Source organism: Heterocephalus glaber, unplaced genomic scaffold, assembly GCF_053883595.1.
Source record: "Heterocephalus glaber isolate CG9 unplaced genomic scaffold, H.glaber_assembly_v1.0 deba00001442, whole genome shotgun sequence".
Lineage (NCBI taxonomy): Eukaryota > Metazoa > Chordata > Mammalia > Rodentia > Bathyergidae > Heterocephalus > Heterocephalus glaber.
In genome coordinates, this window is record NW_028258296.1 from 28,562,512 (window position 1) to 28,577,991 (window position 15,480).

A 15,480-nucleotide genomic window follows, 5' to 3' on the forward strand; every position below is an offset into this window, starting at 1 on the left:
ACTTTTGCTCTATGAATTTCACTATTTTAGGTACAGTACATAAGGGAAATCATATAGTACATACCTTTTGTGATTGACTTATTTTACTTAGCATAATATCCTCAAGGGTTATCTATGGTTTGTCTTGTTTTGTTTTGTTTTTTGTAGCATGTGTCAGAATTACCTTTTTTAAAGCTGAGTAATATACCATTGTGTGTATAAACCAGATTTTGTTAACCATTCTTAATATTCCATTGTGTGCAAAAAGTACATTTTGTTTACCTATTCTGTTGATGGACAAGTGTGTTGCTTCAGCCTTTTGGCTATTGTGAGTCTTGATGCTGTGAACATGAATATTCTGGAAGCCTCTTGAAATTTCAGACTGAATGCTGAAAGACAGCATGTGTTAAATCAAAACTCTTGAAATCGAGAGATCTCTGAAACAAAAGGGTTCATTGAGCCACTGTATGTGCCATCCAGAAAAGGAACCAGGTCTAGGAACAAGTTTCTGCAGCTGTACAGTAGCAAAATGAGATAGCAGTTTGAAAAATGTCTGCTGAACCTATAGCTGAGAGTATTTTTATAAAGCACATTTGGAGGAGGAGAGTATAAATTGTTTACATTGAACCTGCACAAGCTGTAGATAAGAGGGGCAAGATAAAATTAGAAAGCTTAGGGATAGGAGGGTAGTCTATAAGGAAAAGAAATTGTTGCTTTTGGTTTGGTTAGGATTAATAGGCTGGAAAATTTATGTATTAGCAGGGCTTGCTGGCATTGTGATGGAATTTCAGTCAACATGCATTTAGAAATGTGAAGCAGGTAGCTGTTAACTCATCATCTTACCTTCTCTTTTCCCCTCTCATATTTATAATTAAATTTAAGACATCTCAAATTCTTTTATCATATATTGTTAGAGATGTACTTGCCAAAAGAAAAAAATGTTCTTTCTGATGCCAAATGAACATTTTTTATTCCACACTAACAACCAGTTCTTCAGATCTCTGGCCAAAGCCTAGGTGTGTTCTACAGTTCAGTTCAATTATGTCACTACCTGAGTCAGTGCAAACCTCATAGGTTTAAGCACTCAGTTCAACAAGGGTGCTACCGCTTCAGATGCCAGTTTTGAGTCCTGGGCCTCTGGTACTTCTGAGTGACTTGGCTACACACACAGGTTTCCTAAAACCCCCTCCTCAGATTCAGTATAGTGGCTCATGGAGCTCAGGGAAATTTACTATTACTGGTTTATTTTAAAGAATATTATAGATGATGTAAATGAACAGCCAGATGAAGAGGCACATAGCATGTGGTCCAGAGAAGAGGACTTTTGGTCCCTGTGGAGTTGGGTGCACCACTCTCCTTGCACATAGATATATTTACCAACTCGGAAGCCATCTAGACCCATTGTTTAGGATTTTATGGAGGTTCCATTATTGATTAAATTATTGGCCATTAGTTATTGAACTCAATCTTCAGTTCCTCTTCCAGGAGGTTGGAAGATGGGATTGAAAGATCCAACCCTCTGATGATAGTTAGTTACTCTGGCACATAACCCCCATTCTCCAAGTGTCACCTCATTAGTATAAACTTGGTTGAAAGGGGATTCTTAAGAATTTTTTAAAATGCCCCTCTCATCCCTATTACTCAGGGACTTAAAAAGGTATGGGAATCTGTCAAAAACTGGGGACAGAGATCACATATATCTCAGTATATCTTATTATAGTAAATAGTGATATATGTGTGAGACAACGTAGTGACAAATTAGTATCTCAGCAAATACTGTTGGAGTGTGCGTAGAAAATAGCTTAAAGAAATACTTTTTTAAGGAAAAAATGCGCACTGGATGTTCGCCATATAGTTTAAGTACAGATGTTTCTAATACTTTTCAGCTCATAGTGTTTGGTAGATTGTTTGAATAATGAAATCCTGTTAAGAACCACTTTTTTGTGACTCACTAAAGGAAAGATGTGTTGAATATTTATTCTTAAGAAATGACTTTAAATAAGAACAATAAAAAGAAAAAAACATGTAATAGCCATTGATAAAGCAGTATGTTCACTAGAATTTTTAAAAAGAAATTGGAGTAAAGTTAGAATGTATCCACTTCATCATCTATAGGTAAACAGAAAATTAATGCCCAAGAATCCACAGAGTACTAAGTTATGTTTTTATTACAGTTAATTTTTTTTTTTGGTAATGGGGATTGAACTTGGGACCTTGCACCTGCGAGGCAAGCGGTGGAACCACTGAGCTAAATCTGCAGCCTCTATTATAGTTAATTTTATAAAACCAATACTTTTACAATACTGAACACAGATTATTTACAGTGTTTCCAAATGAAATGGGCAGGGACTACTGAAAATTCTTGCTTCTCCTAGATTTCCTGTGTCTTTGCTGTTTCAAATTTGTTGACCTTTTCTTTAATAAATAGCTATCAGTAATATGCTTTCTTAGTAGGAATTTTTGAGAAACTTTAATGCTTTTCTTGAAAAGATAAAGGGGAAATTTTAATTGTTAGTGAATAGCTGCTTTTCTTTTTTGTTAATCATTAAATTTATGGGTACATTTTAGGTATACAATATGATAACATTCATCCTTGGGAGTTTGTACCTGTATATGATATATCGTGGTTCTTATTTTTTCCCCATTCCCCTGTCTGCCCTTCAACCCCTCTACCTTCCCTATTTACAAAGACTTTGTTTCTGTTTTCCTTTTCTCATTTTTTCCTTTCCTTTCTTGCCTTTCCCCTACCCTCCTCCTTCCTCTTCCCCTTCCCCTTCCCCTTTGGACCTTTTCTTCCTATTTCACATTATCTATTATATATTTTGGTCTTTATTTAAACTTGCAGTTTCTCACACTAGAGAAATATTCGGTATTTACACATGTGTATCCTATTTACTTCACTTAAGAGTATAGCCTCAATGTGCATCCATTTAGCTATAAATGTCTCTAGTTTCTCCTTTTTATGGCTGAGTAGTACTCCATTTTATATATATATATAAAAAGTCTTCTTTATCTATTCACCAGTTGATGGGGATTTGGGCTGTTTCCAAGATTTAGCTATCACAAACTGTGCTGCTATGTTTACATGGGTGTGCATATATTGCTGTGGTATGATGCTTTTAATTCTTTTGGGAAGATACTGAGCTGGGGAATAGCTGGGTCAAATGGGACCTCTAATCCTAGTTTTTTGAACTATCTCCATACCCACACTGATTTCTACAGTGGTTGCACCAGCCTCACTCCCACCAACAGTGGAGAAGGGTTCCTTTTTCTCCAGCAGTTGTTATTGGTTGATTTCTTTCTTTCTTTTTCTTTCTTTTTTTTTGGTACAGGGGATCGAACTAAGGACCTTGTCCTTGTCCTTGCCCTTGTGAGGCAGATGGCAACACCACTGAGCTAAATCCCTAGGTGGTTGATTTCTTGATAGCAGCTATTCTTTCTGCAGTTTGGTGGAATCTCAGTGTTGTTTTCATTTGCACCTCTTGAATGACCAGTGATATTGAACATTTTTTCATATGCTTATTTGCTGTTTCTACTTCTTTGTCTGAGAAATGTCTGTTCATTTCAGATGCCCATTTTTGGATTGGGTCTTTAAATTTGGGAGGTCTGATTTTTTTAAGTTCTTTGTATATTCTAGATAGTAGACCTTTGTCTGAGGAGCAGCTGGTAAAAAATTTTTTCCCATTATCATGGGTTGTCTCTTCACTCTGGTAGTGGTTTCTCCTGCAGTGAGGAAGCTTTTTAATAAGATGAGATCCCAGTAGTTTTCCAGCAGGTTTAGTGTTTCTGTTTTAATATTTAGATCTTTGATCCATTTCGATTTTAGTTTAGTGCTTGTTGAGAGACATAGGTTTAAGTTTACTCTTTGGCAAGTTGAAACCCAATTTTTCTAGTACCATTTATTAAAGAGTCTTATTTTTCCACCACTGAGGTTGTTTTGCTCCTTTGTCAAAGATGAAGTGGCTGAGTATGTCTGGAATTGTTTCTGCATCTTCTAACCTGTTCCATTGATTTTCAGGTCTGTTTCTTTGCCAGTACCATGCTGTTTTTAATCACAGTAGCTTTGTAGTATAGTTTCAAATTGGGGATTTTTATACCCTCTACCTTGTCTTTGTTGCCCAGAATTACTTTTGCTGTTCTAGGCCTCTTCTTGTTCCAAATGAATTTTTGGATTGTTTTCTCTAGTTCTGTGAAATATGTTGTTGGAATTTCAATTGGGATTGGATTGAATCTATATAGCAGTTTTGGAAGTATGGCCATTTTCACTATATTGGTTCTTCATCCCCAGGAGCAAGAGATGTCTTTCCATTTTCTGATAGCCTCTTTGATCTCTTTTTTCAGAGTGCTGTAGTTTTCCAAGAGAGGTCTTTAATTTCTTTTGTTAGATTGATTCCTAGGTATTTCATTTTTTGGGGATGCTGTTGTGAAAGGAGTTGTTTCTCCAGTTCCTCTCTTAGTGAGTATGTTTTTCATGTACAGGAAGGCTATTGATTTTTGTGTGTTGACCTTGGATCCAGCCACGCTAATGAATTTGCTTTTTAAGTCTAGAAGACTTTTGATGGAGTTCTTGGGGTCTTCTATATAGAGTATCATGTCATCTGCAAATAATGACAGTTTGACTTCTTAATTTCCTATCTTTATTCCTTTTATTTCTTACTCTTGTCAATTGCAGTGGCTAATGTTTTCAGAACTTTGATTTTAGCATGAAGGATTTCAGTTTTTGACCATTTAGTATGATGTTGGCTGTTGTTTTTTCAGAGATAACCTTTATCATGTTGAGATAAAGATTGTTTCAATTTTCTGTAAGGTTTTTATCATGAATGGGTGCTGGATTTTGTTGAATGCTTTTTCTGCGTCTATTGAGATGATCTTATGGTTTTTGTCCTTGGCTCTGTGAATATAGTGTATTACATTTATTGATTTGCATATGTTGAACCATCCCTGCATCCCTGGGATGAATCCGACTTTGTCAGGGTGTATAATCTTCTTGATGATCTGCATTTTGTTTGCCAGTATCTTATTGAGGATTTTGTTCATTAGGGAGATTGGCTTATAGTTCTCTTTCTCAGTTGGGTCTTTCTCTGCTCTTGGGATCAAGGTGATGCTTGCTTCCAGGAATAAATTTGGGAGTATTGCTTCCCTTTCAGTTTCATTGAAAAGTTTAAACAGTAGTGTCAATAGTTTTTCTCTAAATGTCTTGTAGAATTCAGCAGTAAAGCCATCAGGACCTGGGCTTTTCTATATTGGTAAGTTTTTAATTACATTTTCAATATTGTGGATTAATACTGGGTTGTTTAGAATTTTTAGGTCTTCATTCAACTTTGGTAATTCATATGTATCTAGAAATCTGTATTTCTTCTGTGTTTTCCATCTTATTGGTGTATAGGTTCTCAAAGTAGGTATTTATGTTCCTCTGGATTTCTGCTGGATCTGTTGTAATTTCACTCTTTTCGTTCCTAATTGCATTGATTTGGGCCTTCTCTTTCATTTTTTTGATAAGGTTGGCTAAGAGTTTGTCAATTTTATTCTTTTGAAGAACCCACTCTGCTTCATTGATTTGTGTGTGTGTGTCTGTGTCTCTGTGTGTATGTAGTTCTCTTAGTCTCCATTGCATTAGTTTCTGTTGCATAGCTGCTTTTCTAAAGAAACTTGAACTATAGAAAAAGCATTTTGATGATGGATGTTTGAAAATGGATATCACTATCATTGTATAATTTTGTTGCTGAAAATGACCTGTCACTACAACTGTTAAATCTGCACACTTAACACACTCAGATTTGTTGCTTGTTTCGAAACAGAATTATAAATTTAAAGATTATGATTGGCCTTATTTATTATTTTATGATTAGGCAGAACTTCATTCCATAAAGTAGAATGACCATTTTGATGAGCTGAGCAGAGGAAGTTGGTTTCATAGGTGGAAAATGGCCAAAAAATGGCAGAAACAAAAATTGGATTTGTTGTTTCAAACTTATTTGCCATATAAAATGTAAAGCAAAAATTCTTCCTTAATCATGTCTGTTAGAACTTGCTTGGTTAGGAATTTGGCTCTTTTCTCTCTCCTGATTTCTAAGGAGGTCAGGTAAACAACTTAGTTTTGGGTTGGTGGATGTAGAATTTTAGCGTAAGTGAATCCATTATTTTTTTTTTGTCTTTTTGGGGCCTAGTACAAAGAATGATGGCCTCCTAAGTTTTTTTTTAACCCTTGTTTTGTATTTACATTTATGTGGAGAGGGTTTTTTGTTTTATTTTTTCACTTGCTTTATTAACTTTACCTTTTTCTATGCAAAGAAGTAAAATTCTACTGCTCACAGAAACAGACTGGTTGCAAAGGGAAAATTTAAACTTAGAACCTGGCAGCAAGACCCACTTGACACATGGGCATAACATAAGGTTCACAGCAACCATCAGTACAGGCATATCAGCAAATTGCATAGAAAAGGAAAATATTGGGAACTGCATTATTAATATTATGGAAAATAGTAAAAGTCAGGGTATAAGGCAAAATTCATCATGGTGGTATCACCCATGAATAGAGCATTTCCTCATAAGAATGTGCGAATAGTTCTTCAGGTTTTCTCCTAATTTCTTTCATCTCTATGAACAGTTCCATATCATCTCCATCTCCACCCATCCCAACCCGTCTCAGTCTGTTGAGCATAGCCTATTGAAAATTAAGGCAAGTAGGTGAGCCTGTTCTGGTCTGTTATTTTCTCAGGCTGGTGGCCTTTGCTTCTTCTCAAAGTGTGTGGTCTTCCTCTCCGTTTTGGATGGGTTGCTTTATTTGTTTGATTTCCTGAACCCATCCATATAGGCTTTTCCTCCATCACCTCCTGCCATTTCTTGCCACTAGGTGTCGGATGGTGAAATTTAGGGTAATCTCACTTTGAGATTTTGGGATCAGTTTTTGGAGGATACTGTGGCTGAACTGAATCTCAAAGGAGGAATAAGAGTTAATTGCAAAAAGATGACTAGGGGGCTAGGGATTTAACTCAGTGGTTCTGCCGCCTGCCTTGCAAGCAAAAGGTCCTGAGTTTGATCCAGGGTATCACAAAAAAAAAAAAAAAAAAAAAAAGACAAGGAGCCATGTGGGTAAGGGCATTCAGGTATAAAGTAGCATGCCTTTAGCTTAGGAACCTATTTGTAGATCTTGAAAAGTGAAGTGGTTGGGGACCAGGTGTTTCATTTTATACTCCATTGCTTCTCTGTACAAATATCAGAAGCTGGTTCAAATATTTGTGGATACAATTTCAGTCTGTTTCAATGACTTTTACTTTTCTTTTCCAGGATCAGTTCGACAGTTTAGACAAGCACACACAATGGGGAATTGACTTCTTGGAAAGATATGCCAAATTTGTTAAAGAGAGAATAGAAATTGAACAGAACTATGCAAAGCAATTGAGGTAAGTTAAATTTATTTTTCACTTCATAGAAATTACATGTTTAAACAGTTTAATATTAAATATGGTGTTCCGTAAGTTAAATTCTATATTTTTCATTAGACTTAAATTAAAAATTATAATTGATTTGTTTTAATGATTGATTTAATCAAATCTTTGCCTAGTACCACAAGGAGTATTGGCTAGCTAGATGGTAAGTAGCTTTCTTTGCAGAAAGATGTTTTAAAAATTAGAAAATTAGGGAACAAAATGCCAAGAAAAGGAAATACTTGGGTATTATTCTGTTCTACACTTTTATTTCCCTTTTGTTTAGCAATCTCTCCAAATCATCGAACATTTGTTTGGAATTTATCATTTTTTCAGTACTTCTAAGACTTGGAAATTGTGTGCTAAATTAAAATTGATAAAATTAATCTTAAGATTTTGTTCAGATAGCAAAATCATCATTGTTAGATTATACTTGACAGGTAGTTTTGCTGGGATTTACTCAATAAAATTGTTGCTTGAAGTTTTAAGACTAGAATGTAAAGGGGCTGGGGATTTAACTCAGTGATTTCTCCACCTGCTGCTCAAGCTCAAGGACTGGAGTTCGATCCCCAGTACCAAAAAAACCACCAAAAAACCCAAAAAACAAAAGACTAGAATATAAAATTTTAGCTGTAGGGGTTAGGACTCTTCAAATTGCAAGTGACAAAGATTTAACCTAAATGTACACATGACCACCAAGTCCAGGGATGTTTTGATTTAGGGAAGAAATTAGCTCCATCTCTTGGGTCTGTTTTCCCTTGTTTCCTTTATGCTCACTTAGTACCATCCTCTTTACCGTCTTACCTCTAGATTTCTTGCCATTATACCCTTATATCCTGAAAAAGAATGATATCTTCTTTGTTATACCTTTGGTTGGAGAGGGAGAGTAGAAGAGTGAGGTGGTGGAAGGAAGTGCAAGCTTGTCTATCTTCTTTCTCCAGAAATTCTAGCAAAGATCTCCTTTTGTCATACTTATTTTAAACAATTTACTGAGATGGTGATAGTGAATTGACTCATAACTAATGATAAATAATCATAAGTAACCCAAAATAAATTTAAAATAGTAATTTTAGGGAGATATTTGAGAGACAAGTCATATATGTCCAATGTAGTCATAACTTGCAAGGAATTTACTGAATGTAGGTAAGGAAAAGACAAATATAATGAATAGATTACTTGTAATTTTCTCTGATGCTATAATACTATTTTTAATAATATTTACTGGAACAGTGACATTATGCTAGTATTGTGATCCATTTGCCTCTGGTTTTTCTTTTCTTTTTTTCATTAAGTTTATTGGTACATTTTAGATATACAATACAGTTACATTCATCATTGGGAACTTGTACCTTTACATGATGTATCTTGGTTCTTATTTTTTCCCCATTCCCCTGCCCTCCCTTCAACTCCTCCACCCATCCCTATTTACAGACTTTGTTTCCATTTTTTCCTTTTCTCATATTTTTTTCCTTTCCCTTCTTTCCTTTCCCTTACCCCTCCGACTTTCCCTACCCATTTAGACCTTTTCTTCCTATTTCACATTATCAATTATACATCTTGATCCTTATTTATACTTTTAGTTTCTCACACCAGAGAAACTATTCGGTATTTACACGTGTGTGTCCTATTTATTTCACTTAAGAATATGGCCTCAGTAGTGTGCATCCATTTAGCTATAAATGTCTCTAGTTTCTTGTTCTGCCTCTGGTTTTTCTTGAGCAAGGTACTTCCCATATTCATATTCCCATGGGAATATGAATGGGGAGCCTATTATATATTAATAATAACAACAGTGATTATATTTCATCTGTCTAAAAATTACTGTCTGGGAATTTTACCCCTTCAGAATCCAAAAGTATGAAGGACCTCTGAGAGATTAAAATATCAATTACAAAATTTACTTGCATTTTGTCAATAAAAAATTTCTCATGTAATTTTTAATTTAATCTTGATTTTAACAAATACAGTTTTCTGGTTTCAGGTTTCCAATGGAAGTAAGCAGAAGATATGCTATAGGCAGTACAATGATGGCAGATAGTGTAGAGACAATAAGGAAAAAGGTTTAAAATTTTAAAAACAGGTGAAATTTATTGTAGAAGTGACTAGTGCTGACTACTTCTGGGGCTCTAAGGGTATAAATCACTTTATTGTATTTGTTTTTTTTAGTACCAGGGATTGAACTCGGGACCTTGCGCTTGCGAGGCAGGCGGTAGAACCGCTGAGCTAAATCCCTGGCTAAATCACTTTATTATGGCAGAGTAAAAGAAAATGTTGGTAAGAATAAGTCTGAAAAAAAATATTTTAAAGAAGGCAGGAAATAAGAATGTCTCTCAAAATACATATATGCCTTTAATCCAACATTTTCATTACTGATCTCTCCTGAAGAAAAACGTATGCAAAGATGTATGTACCACAATTAATTGAAGAGGGAAAAAAATTCCTACCTAAATGTACCTGTTAAAAGAATGATGAAAAATACTGTTATAAAGGTAGTTTTACAAAAGTAGATCTACCACAGTATTTAAACTTAAAAGGTTATTCAGTCCATCACTGTAAAAAGCAAGTTGCAGAACTGAATGTACAGTAAGATCTCCTTATTGCTTATTTGAGATTATGGATAGTTCTGTAAGTATTCTGAAGTAGTCTAGAAGGATATACCCCAAATAGTAATTACCTTTGGCAGAATGAGAGAGGGGAGAAAGTTTTACTTCATGTATTTTTGAATTATTGAAGTACTTTTAGTGATTTTACATGCTTTTGAAATTTAAAAGTTGTTCTTAAGCAAAAAAGATGGTATGCTTCAAAAGAGAATCCTATTGCAAATTCTAAAATACAAATTAATAATTTATATGCTAAAGCTTTAGCAATCTGAAATATTTAACTATCCAGGATAACTTAGCCTCATGTTTCTTGATGGCTAAGGTTTTGCTAGAGTAATAGGACTCACTGAATTAAATGGCCGACTTGTTTGCCTCTGTCCTGAGATTGATAATAGCCATTAGTTTTCACTTGTAAAAAAGAGGGGGCATTGAATCTCACTTCACTGAAGCTAGAACTCACAATTATATGATATGAAAAATTTAATTTTATAGTGAGAAAGTGGTTTCTATTATATATAGACATTCTAGATTAGTGATTTTTCCTCTTTCGAGGAATGTAACACATGTAAGGAATTTGGCACATTTCCAGCCTAACAATGGCACTAGCAGTGATTTTCAACCTGCTTAGGTCAGGATTATTGGATAATGTTGAGTTATTTGAGTGAGGAAGAGTTGGGAGGAAACATTTTTAATTTAAAACCACCTACTCCCTTCCCTCACTCTATTGAGATTTGCTGCTTTGGATGAAGTCCTAGTAAATGATTGGATTATCAGCTGCTGTTTATAGTACATTTTGTTTGAAGGGAAGAGGCTTGCCTTGTTTATTTCCTCTTCTTTAATGGGAAAAATTCCTTTAACTTCCCCCGTTTTTCTTACTGCAGAAGTTCATTTCACACATAGGAGGAAAAATGTGCTGCCTAGTGAGGTACTTCCTCCTATATAATAATTATGCTTAGAATGTTAATTAAATATTTATGTTTTAAATACATTGTAAGACTAAAAATTTTCAATTAAATTCTTTTCACTATTCTGTTCTTGTGTTTTGATGGATTTGCTTTAATTTTAGGTGGGCTGTTGGTATTGATTGATTTTTGGAATTGATATAAGATGGGAATAACTTGAAAGCAATATATCTGATTATGTTTAGAGCCATAGTTTATAGACAATGATAGTGTCAAACTTTTTGTTTGTTAGTTTGTTTTGGGGATTGAACTCAGGTCCTTGTGCTTGTGCAGCAGGCAGCGAAACTACTAAGCTAAATCCTCGGCCCTGATAGTATCAATTTTGATTGATGCTAAATGGTGATTTTATATCCCTTGGTGCTGTTTTTGTTTGTAACCACATAAATAACTGAAATAATTTTTTTTTCTTGTAGTACTGGGAATTGAGCCCAGGGCCTTGTTTCATGACAGGCAAGTGACCTGCCACTAAGTACTCATAAGCCTGGAGTTCTTTTGCTCAGTCTAGGATAGAAATCATGAAAAGACAAAGTGCAGTAGTGTTTTTGTTGTTGTTGTTGTTGTTTTTGATACGTCTCCAGCTCATTTTGGTTTACCAGCTCATCCAAGGGTTATTTTGCTCAATTTGAGATAGAAATCATAAAGAGGCAAGCAATACCATCCAAGTGAGGCTTTATTGGGTCTTATACTTGAGTATGTGGGGGCAGTGTGCAGGTTAGGGTTGATAGACTGCTCCCTGGGGATGCAAGGATTATAGTTTATATAGGCCAAAAGTTAAAAAAAAAAAAAGGTGGTCAGGCTTGTGCATATGATCCCAGGGTTTATGAACATGGCTTGTCAATTCTTTGCTTTTGACACTGGGGCTTGCACTTGACACAGTGATCTGTGCATGTGTGTTGGATTTGCCTGCACTTAGCTCATTAAAGATGATAGAAGTACTCACTGCTACCACTCTAGGAAAGTCATATATTGGGCAAGTTCAGGCCTGTTGTACATGCAGAGATGGTAGGAAAGTTTGGCGGAGGAGTCATCAGCTCCCCAATCTGGGCATTGGTGGAAACAAATATTTTGAAGGCAGCTTGTATTCACCAGGAAACCTTAGAGGGGGAAATCCAGGCCCTTTCTACTCTACGTTTTCCCCCCAAGACATTTTATCCTCCTTAAACATAAGAAATTATGGATGAATGTCTGTATTTTCTATGGCTGTCTGCTGCTGATTAGGGATATTGACTCTGATTTTCTGAAAGTGTAAAAATCTTACAGTGACTCCTGTAATGACCTGATGGGCCCATTTACTCCCCTGAGAGATACAGGTTGGAATTTTTGCCTAAACATTAATTTGGCTTGGAACTGTTATAACCTGGAAAACATAAATTTTACCAAATGCTTAAAAAAATACAAGGTCCGAACATTGACAATAGAAAAATATCTACTAATGGACTGAAGAAAGGAATAAACCAAGTTGGAAATGATGGTACAAACTTGCCTGTATTCCAAATGAAGCTGGTCATAGGATTGCTTTGCTCAAAAGTGTGTAGCCACTGTGCTGGGTCATATGTAGTGTTGAAGTTAGTGCCTACTCCTGTTTTAATTTAAACGCAACAGGAGATATTCATAACCACACAGATTCATTCCTGTTCAGGTAGATATCAAAGATGATCATGAAGACCACAGTGGCAAGAGAATGTAAGGATTTAGAGAGATCAGTGATGGCTCCTCCAAATTCTGGGCTAGCGAGCAGATTTCTGGGCAGATTCCTTAGAATGGCCTCATGGTATTTGACCCATGGGGTCAGCAATCCAGCAACAGTCCTGCTCCTGAATTAACCCAGTGTTCCTCTCAGATCTTGCCATAGAAAAGTCTTAGAGGTGACATTTAAAAAGTAGTCACATCTATTCTCCTGAAGGAATATATGCTATTCCCTAGCAATAGTGTATTGTCCTGAAACTGAGAATTCTCTAGGAGTAAGTTAATGCTTGGGAGGGAGTGGAGAAGGCGGAATTGGGGCTCCCCGCATAGAGTAATAAGTTTAGTCAGTGATGGAAAAGGAACAGTTACCCTGGAAGTCCCTACACCCAATGGGGAGTTGAGTTTTGTTTGATTTATTTATGGGGGGAGGTACTAGGGATTGATCCCAGCACCTTCATACTAAACTATATTCCAAGCCCTTTAAAAAATATTTAAAAACATTTTTTTGTGTGACAGAGTCTCACTTTGTTGCCCAGGCTGATCTTGAATTTTCTGCCTGCTTTAGCTTCTCAAAGTGCTGGAATTTCAGGGATGTCCCACTATGCCCAGTTTAAACCTTTTAATTAGTTTTCCAACTTGAAGAGTTGCCACACAGTGGAGATAGAGGTTCTTCTCTTAGCCATGTGTCTCTAGATCATGTGGCCATCCTGGAGGCTCATGGGGTCAGGAAGATGAGTGTCCATTTACCAGCCTTCTTCCCCTGCCTTTTTCATACAGAATGGTATTCCTTGAGCTTTTCTCCCTCCTCAATCTTTCCCTCTCAACTGCCCTTGGTGTCTTCCTCCAAAAAGGCTCAAGTTTTTATTCTAAAAATCCTCTCAGCTGTTAACCTAACTCTAGTTACTTTCCTTATATCTCAAAATAATCTAGAACAAATAGCCTAAAATTCTTGTGTGTCTACCATCCACTCCTTTCCTAATCTCTTCCAATATACTTTTTATTAAAGTTTCACCTAAATACTACCTACCAGATTTAGTTGGGAGTCTCCATGGCTTTTGACATTTAATTATTAATTTCCATATTGGAAAGTCTCTTTCTTTAGATTTTAAAACATACTGATTTCTCAGTGCCTATGCTTCTTTGACCACCTCTCTTATCTATTGACTCTCTCTTTTTTCTGCCCCCTGAATGTGGGTAGTTCCTCAAGACTTGTCCATAGTCTGTGTCTTAATTGCTTTTCTCATTGCTGGGACAAAATACCTGACACCCACAAATTAAAGGAGGAGATGTTTATTTTAGGTCACAGTTGGTAGGGTTTTAGTCCATAGGCACCTGACTCCAAGGCAAGACAGCATGACGGAGGAGAAATAGTTCATGTCATGGCAGGGAGGAAGTAGTAGGTGCTCAAGGGAGAAAGGGGAATGATGTCTGTCATCTTCCTCCCCCCGCCCCCGCCGTCCTCCTCCTCTCCTCTCCTCCCTGCTCTTCCCTCCCTCACTCTCTCTCTCTCTCTCTGTGTCTCCCTCCCTCCCTCTCCTGAAGTCACACCCACAGTGACCAACCTCTTCCCACCAGGCTTTACTTCCCAACATCACACCCAGCTATAAACCCCTCAGTGGACTAATCCAGTATCACATACTCATTCATGTTCCAAAAGCCCCACCTTTGAGCAGATGAGGTTTTGGGGAGAGCATCAGGATGTAAGCCATAGCCAGGCATAGTGGCCCATGCCTGTAATCCAAGCACTAGGGAGGCTGAGGCAGGAATAACTGAGACTTTGAGTTTAAAGCCAACCTGGGCTACATAGTGAGTTCAAGGCTAGCCAGAATTGCATAGTTAGATCCTGTCTTTAAAAAAAAGAGAGAAATAAGCCATAATAGTCTGCTTTTAATTCCATTGGTTCCCTCAGGAATCTAAACTTCAGATTTCCTATTACCCTGAATGTGGATGATAGGTCATCACTGATCTCTCTTGGACTCTAGATCTTTTTGAACAACAATCTGCTAGTGACTCTCCCTGCACTTTATATTTACCTCAGTCAAACTCATGGATTTTTTTCACCCCCATATCCAAAACTAATTTCCTCCATTTATTTTACTGCAACTTAAGCCCTTGTATAAATAATCACAAAAAGGGCCAGGGATTTAGCTGAGTGGTTCCTCTGCCTGCTGTGCAAGCGCAAGGACCAGAGTTCAATCCCTGGTACCAAAAAAAAAAAAAAAATCATGAAAATCTTACAGATTTCCCATTTGCAGTACTTCTCACATTTACCCTTCCTTCCATTTCTGTTAATCTACAAGCTAGTTTAAAACCTTGATACCTCTGGCTGTCTTCTAAATTGGCCTCTTTATCCTAGTCTGTGCTATTTCAACTTCCCAGTTTCCCTGTATATGCCTAAAACAACTCAAGAGACTTTTGTCTGGCTAGGGTTTAGAATCACCTGGGAGTGTTTCTCAAACAAAAGCCAAGGCCTACTCCCAGACATTCTGGGTTAGCTGGTCTGGGAGAATGAGGGTCTAGGCACAGGCTTTTTAAAAAAATTATTTTTTATTTTATTAGTACATGTTTGCAGCTCGTATAGTTTATAATCATTTTAGGGAGTGGTTACAACCTCAGTTTGTTTTTTGTTTTTAAATTGATTTCTCTCCCCCTCCTACCCTCCCTTCGCCAGTTCCCCTATCCCATTTTTCATTCTTGTTGATAGTATTAATCTTAGCTCATGTTATGGCGTATAATGTTTACATTAACTAAGGCTATTAGGTTCCTGTACGTGGCATATGGTTTTTTTTTTTGGTACCGGGGATCAAATTTGGGTCCTTTCGCTTG

General features: G+C 36.5%; 1 protein-coding gene across 9 annotated transcripts in view; it reads left to right on the forward strand.

The window, feature by feature from the left end:
• The window catches only part of Fnbp1l (formin binding protein 1 like), a 138,817-nt gene that overhangs the window by 46,126 nt on the left and 77,211 nt on the right, over positions 1-15,480 (forward strand). For all 9 annotated transcript variants that reach the window (XM_004841242.3, XM_087213146.1, XM_087213149.1 and 6 more), the window contains exon 2: positions 7,267-7,382. In XM_004841242.3, the coding sequence (XP_004841299.2) occupies positions 7,267-7,382 (116 nt within the window). The remainder of the gene's footprint in view (positions 1-7,266; positions 7,383-15,480) is intronic.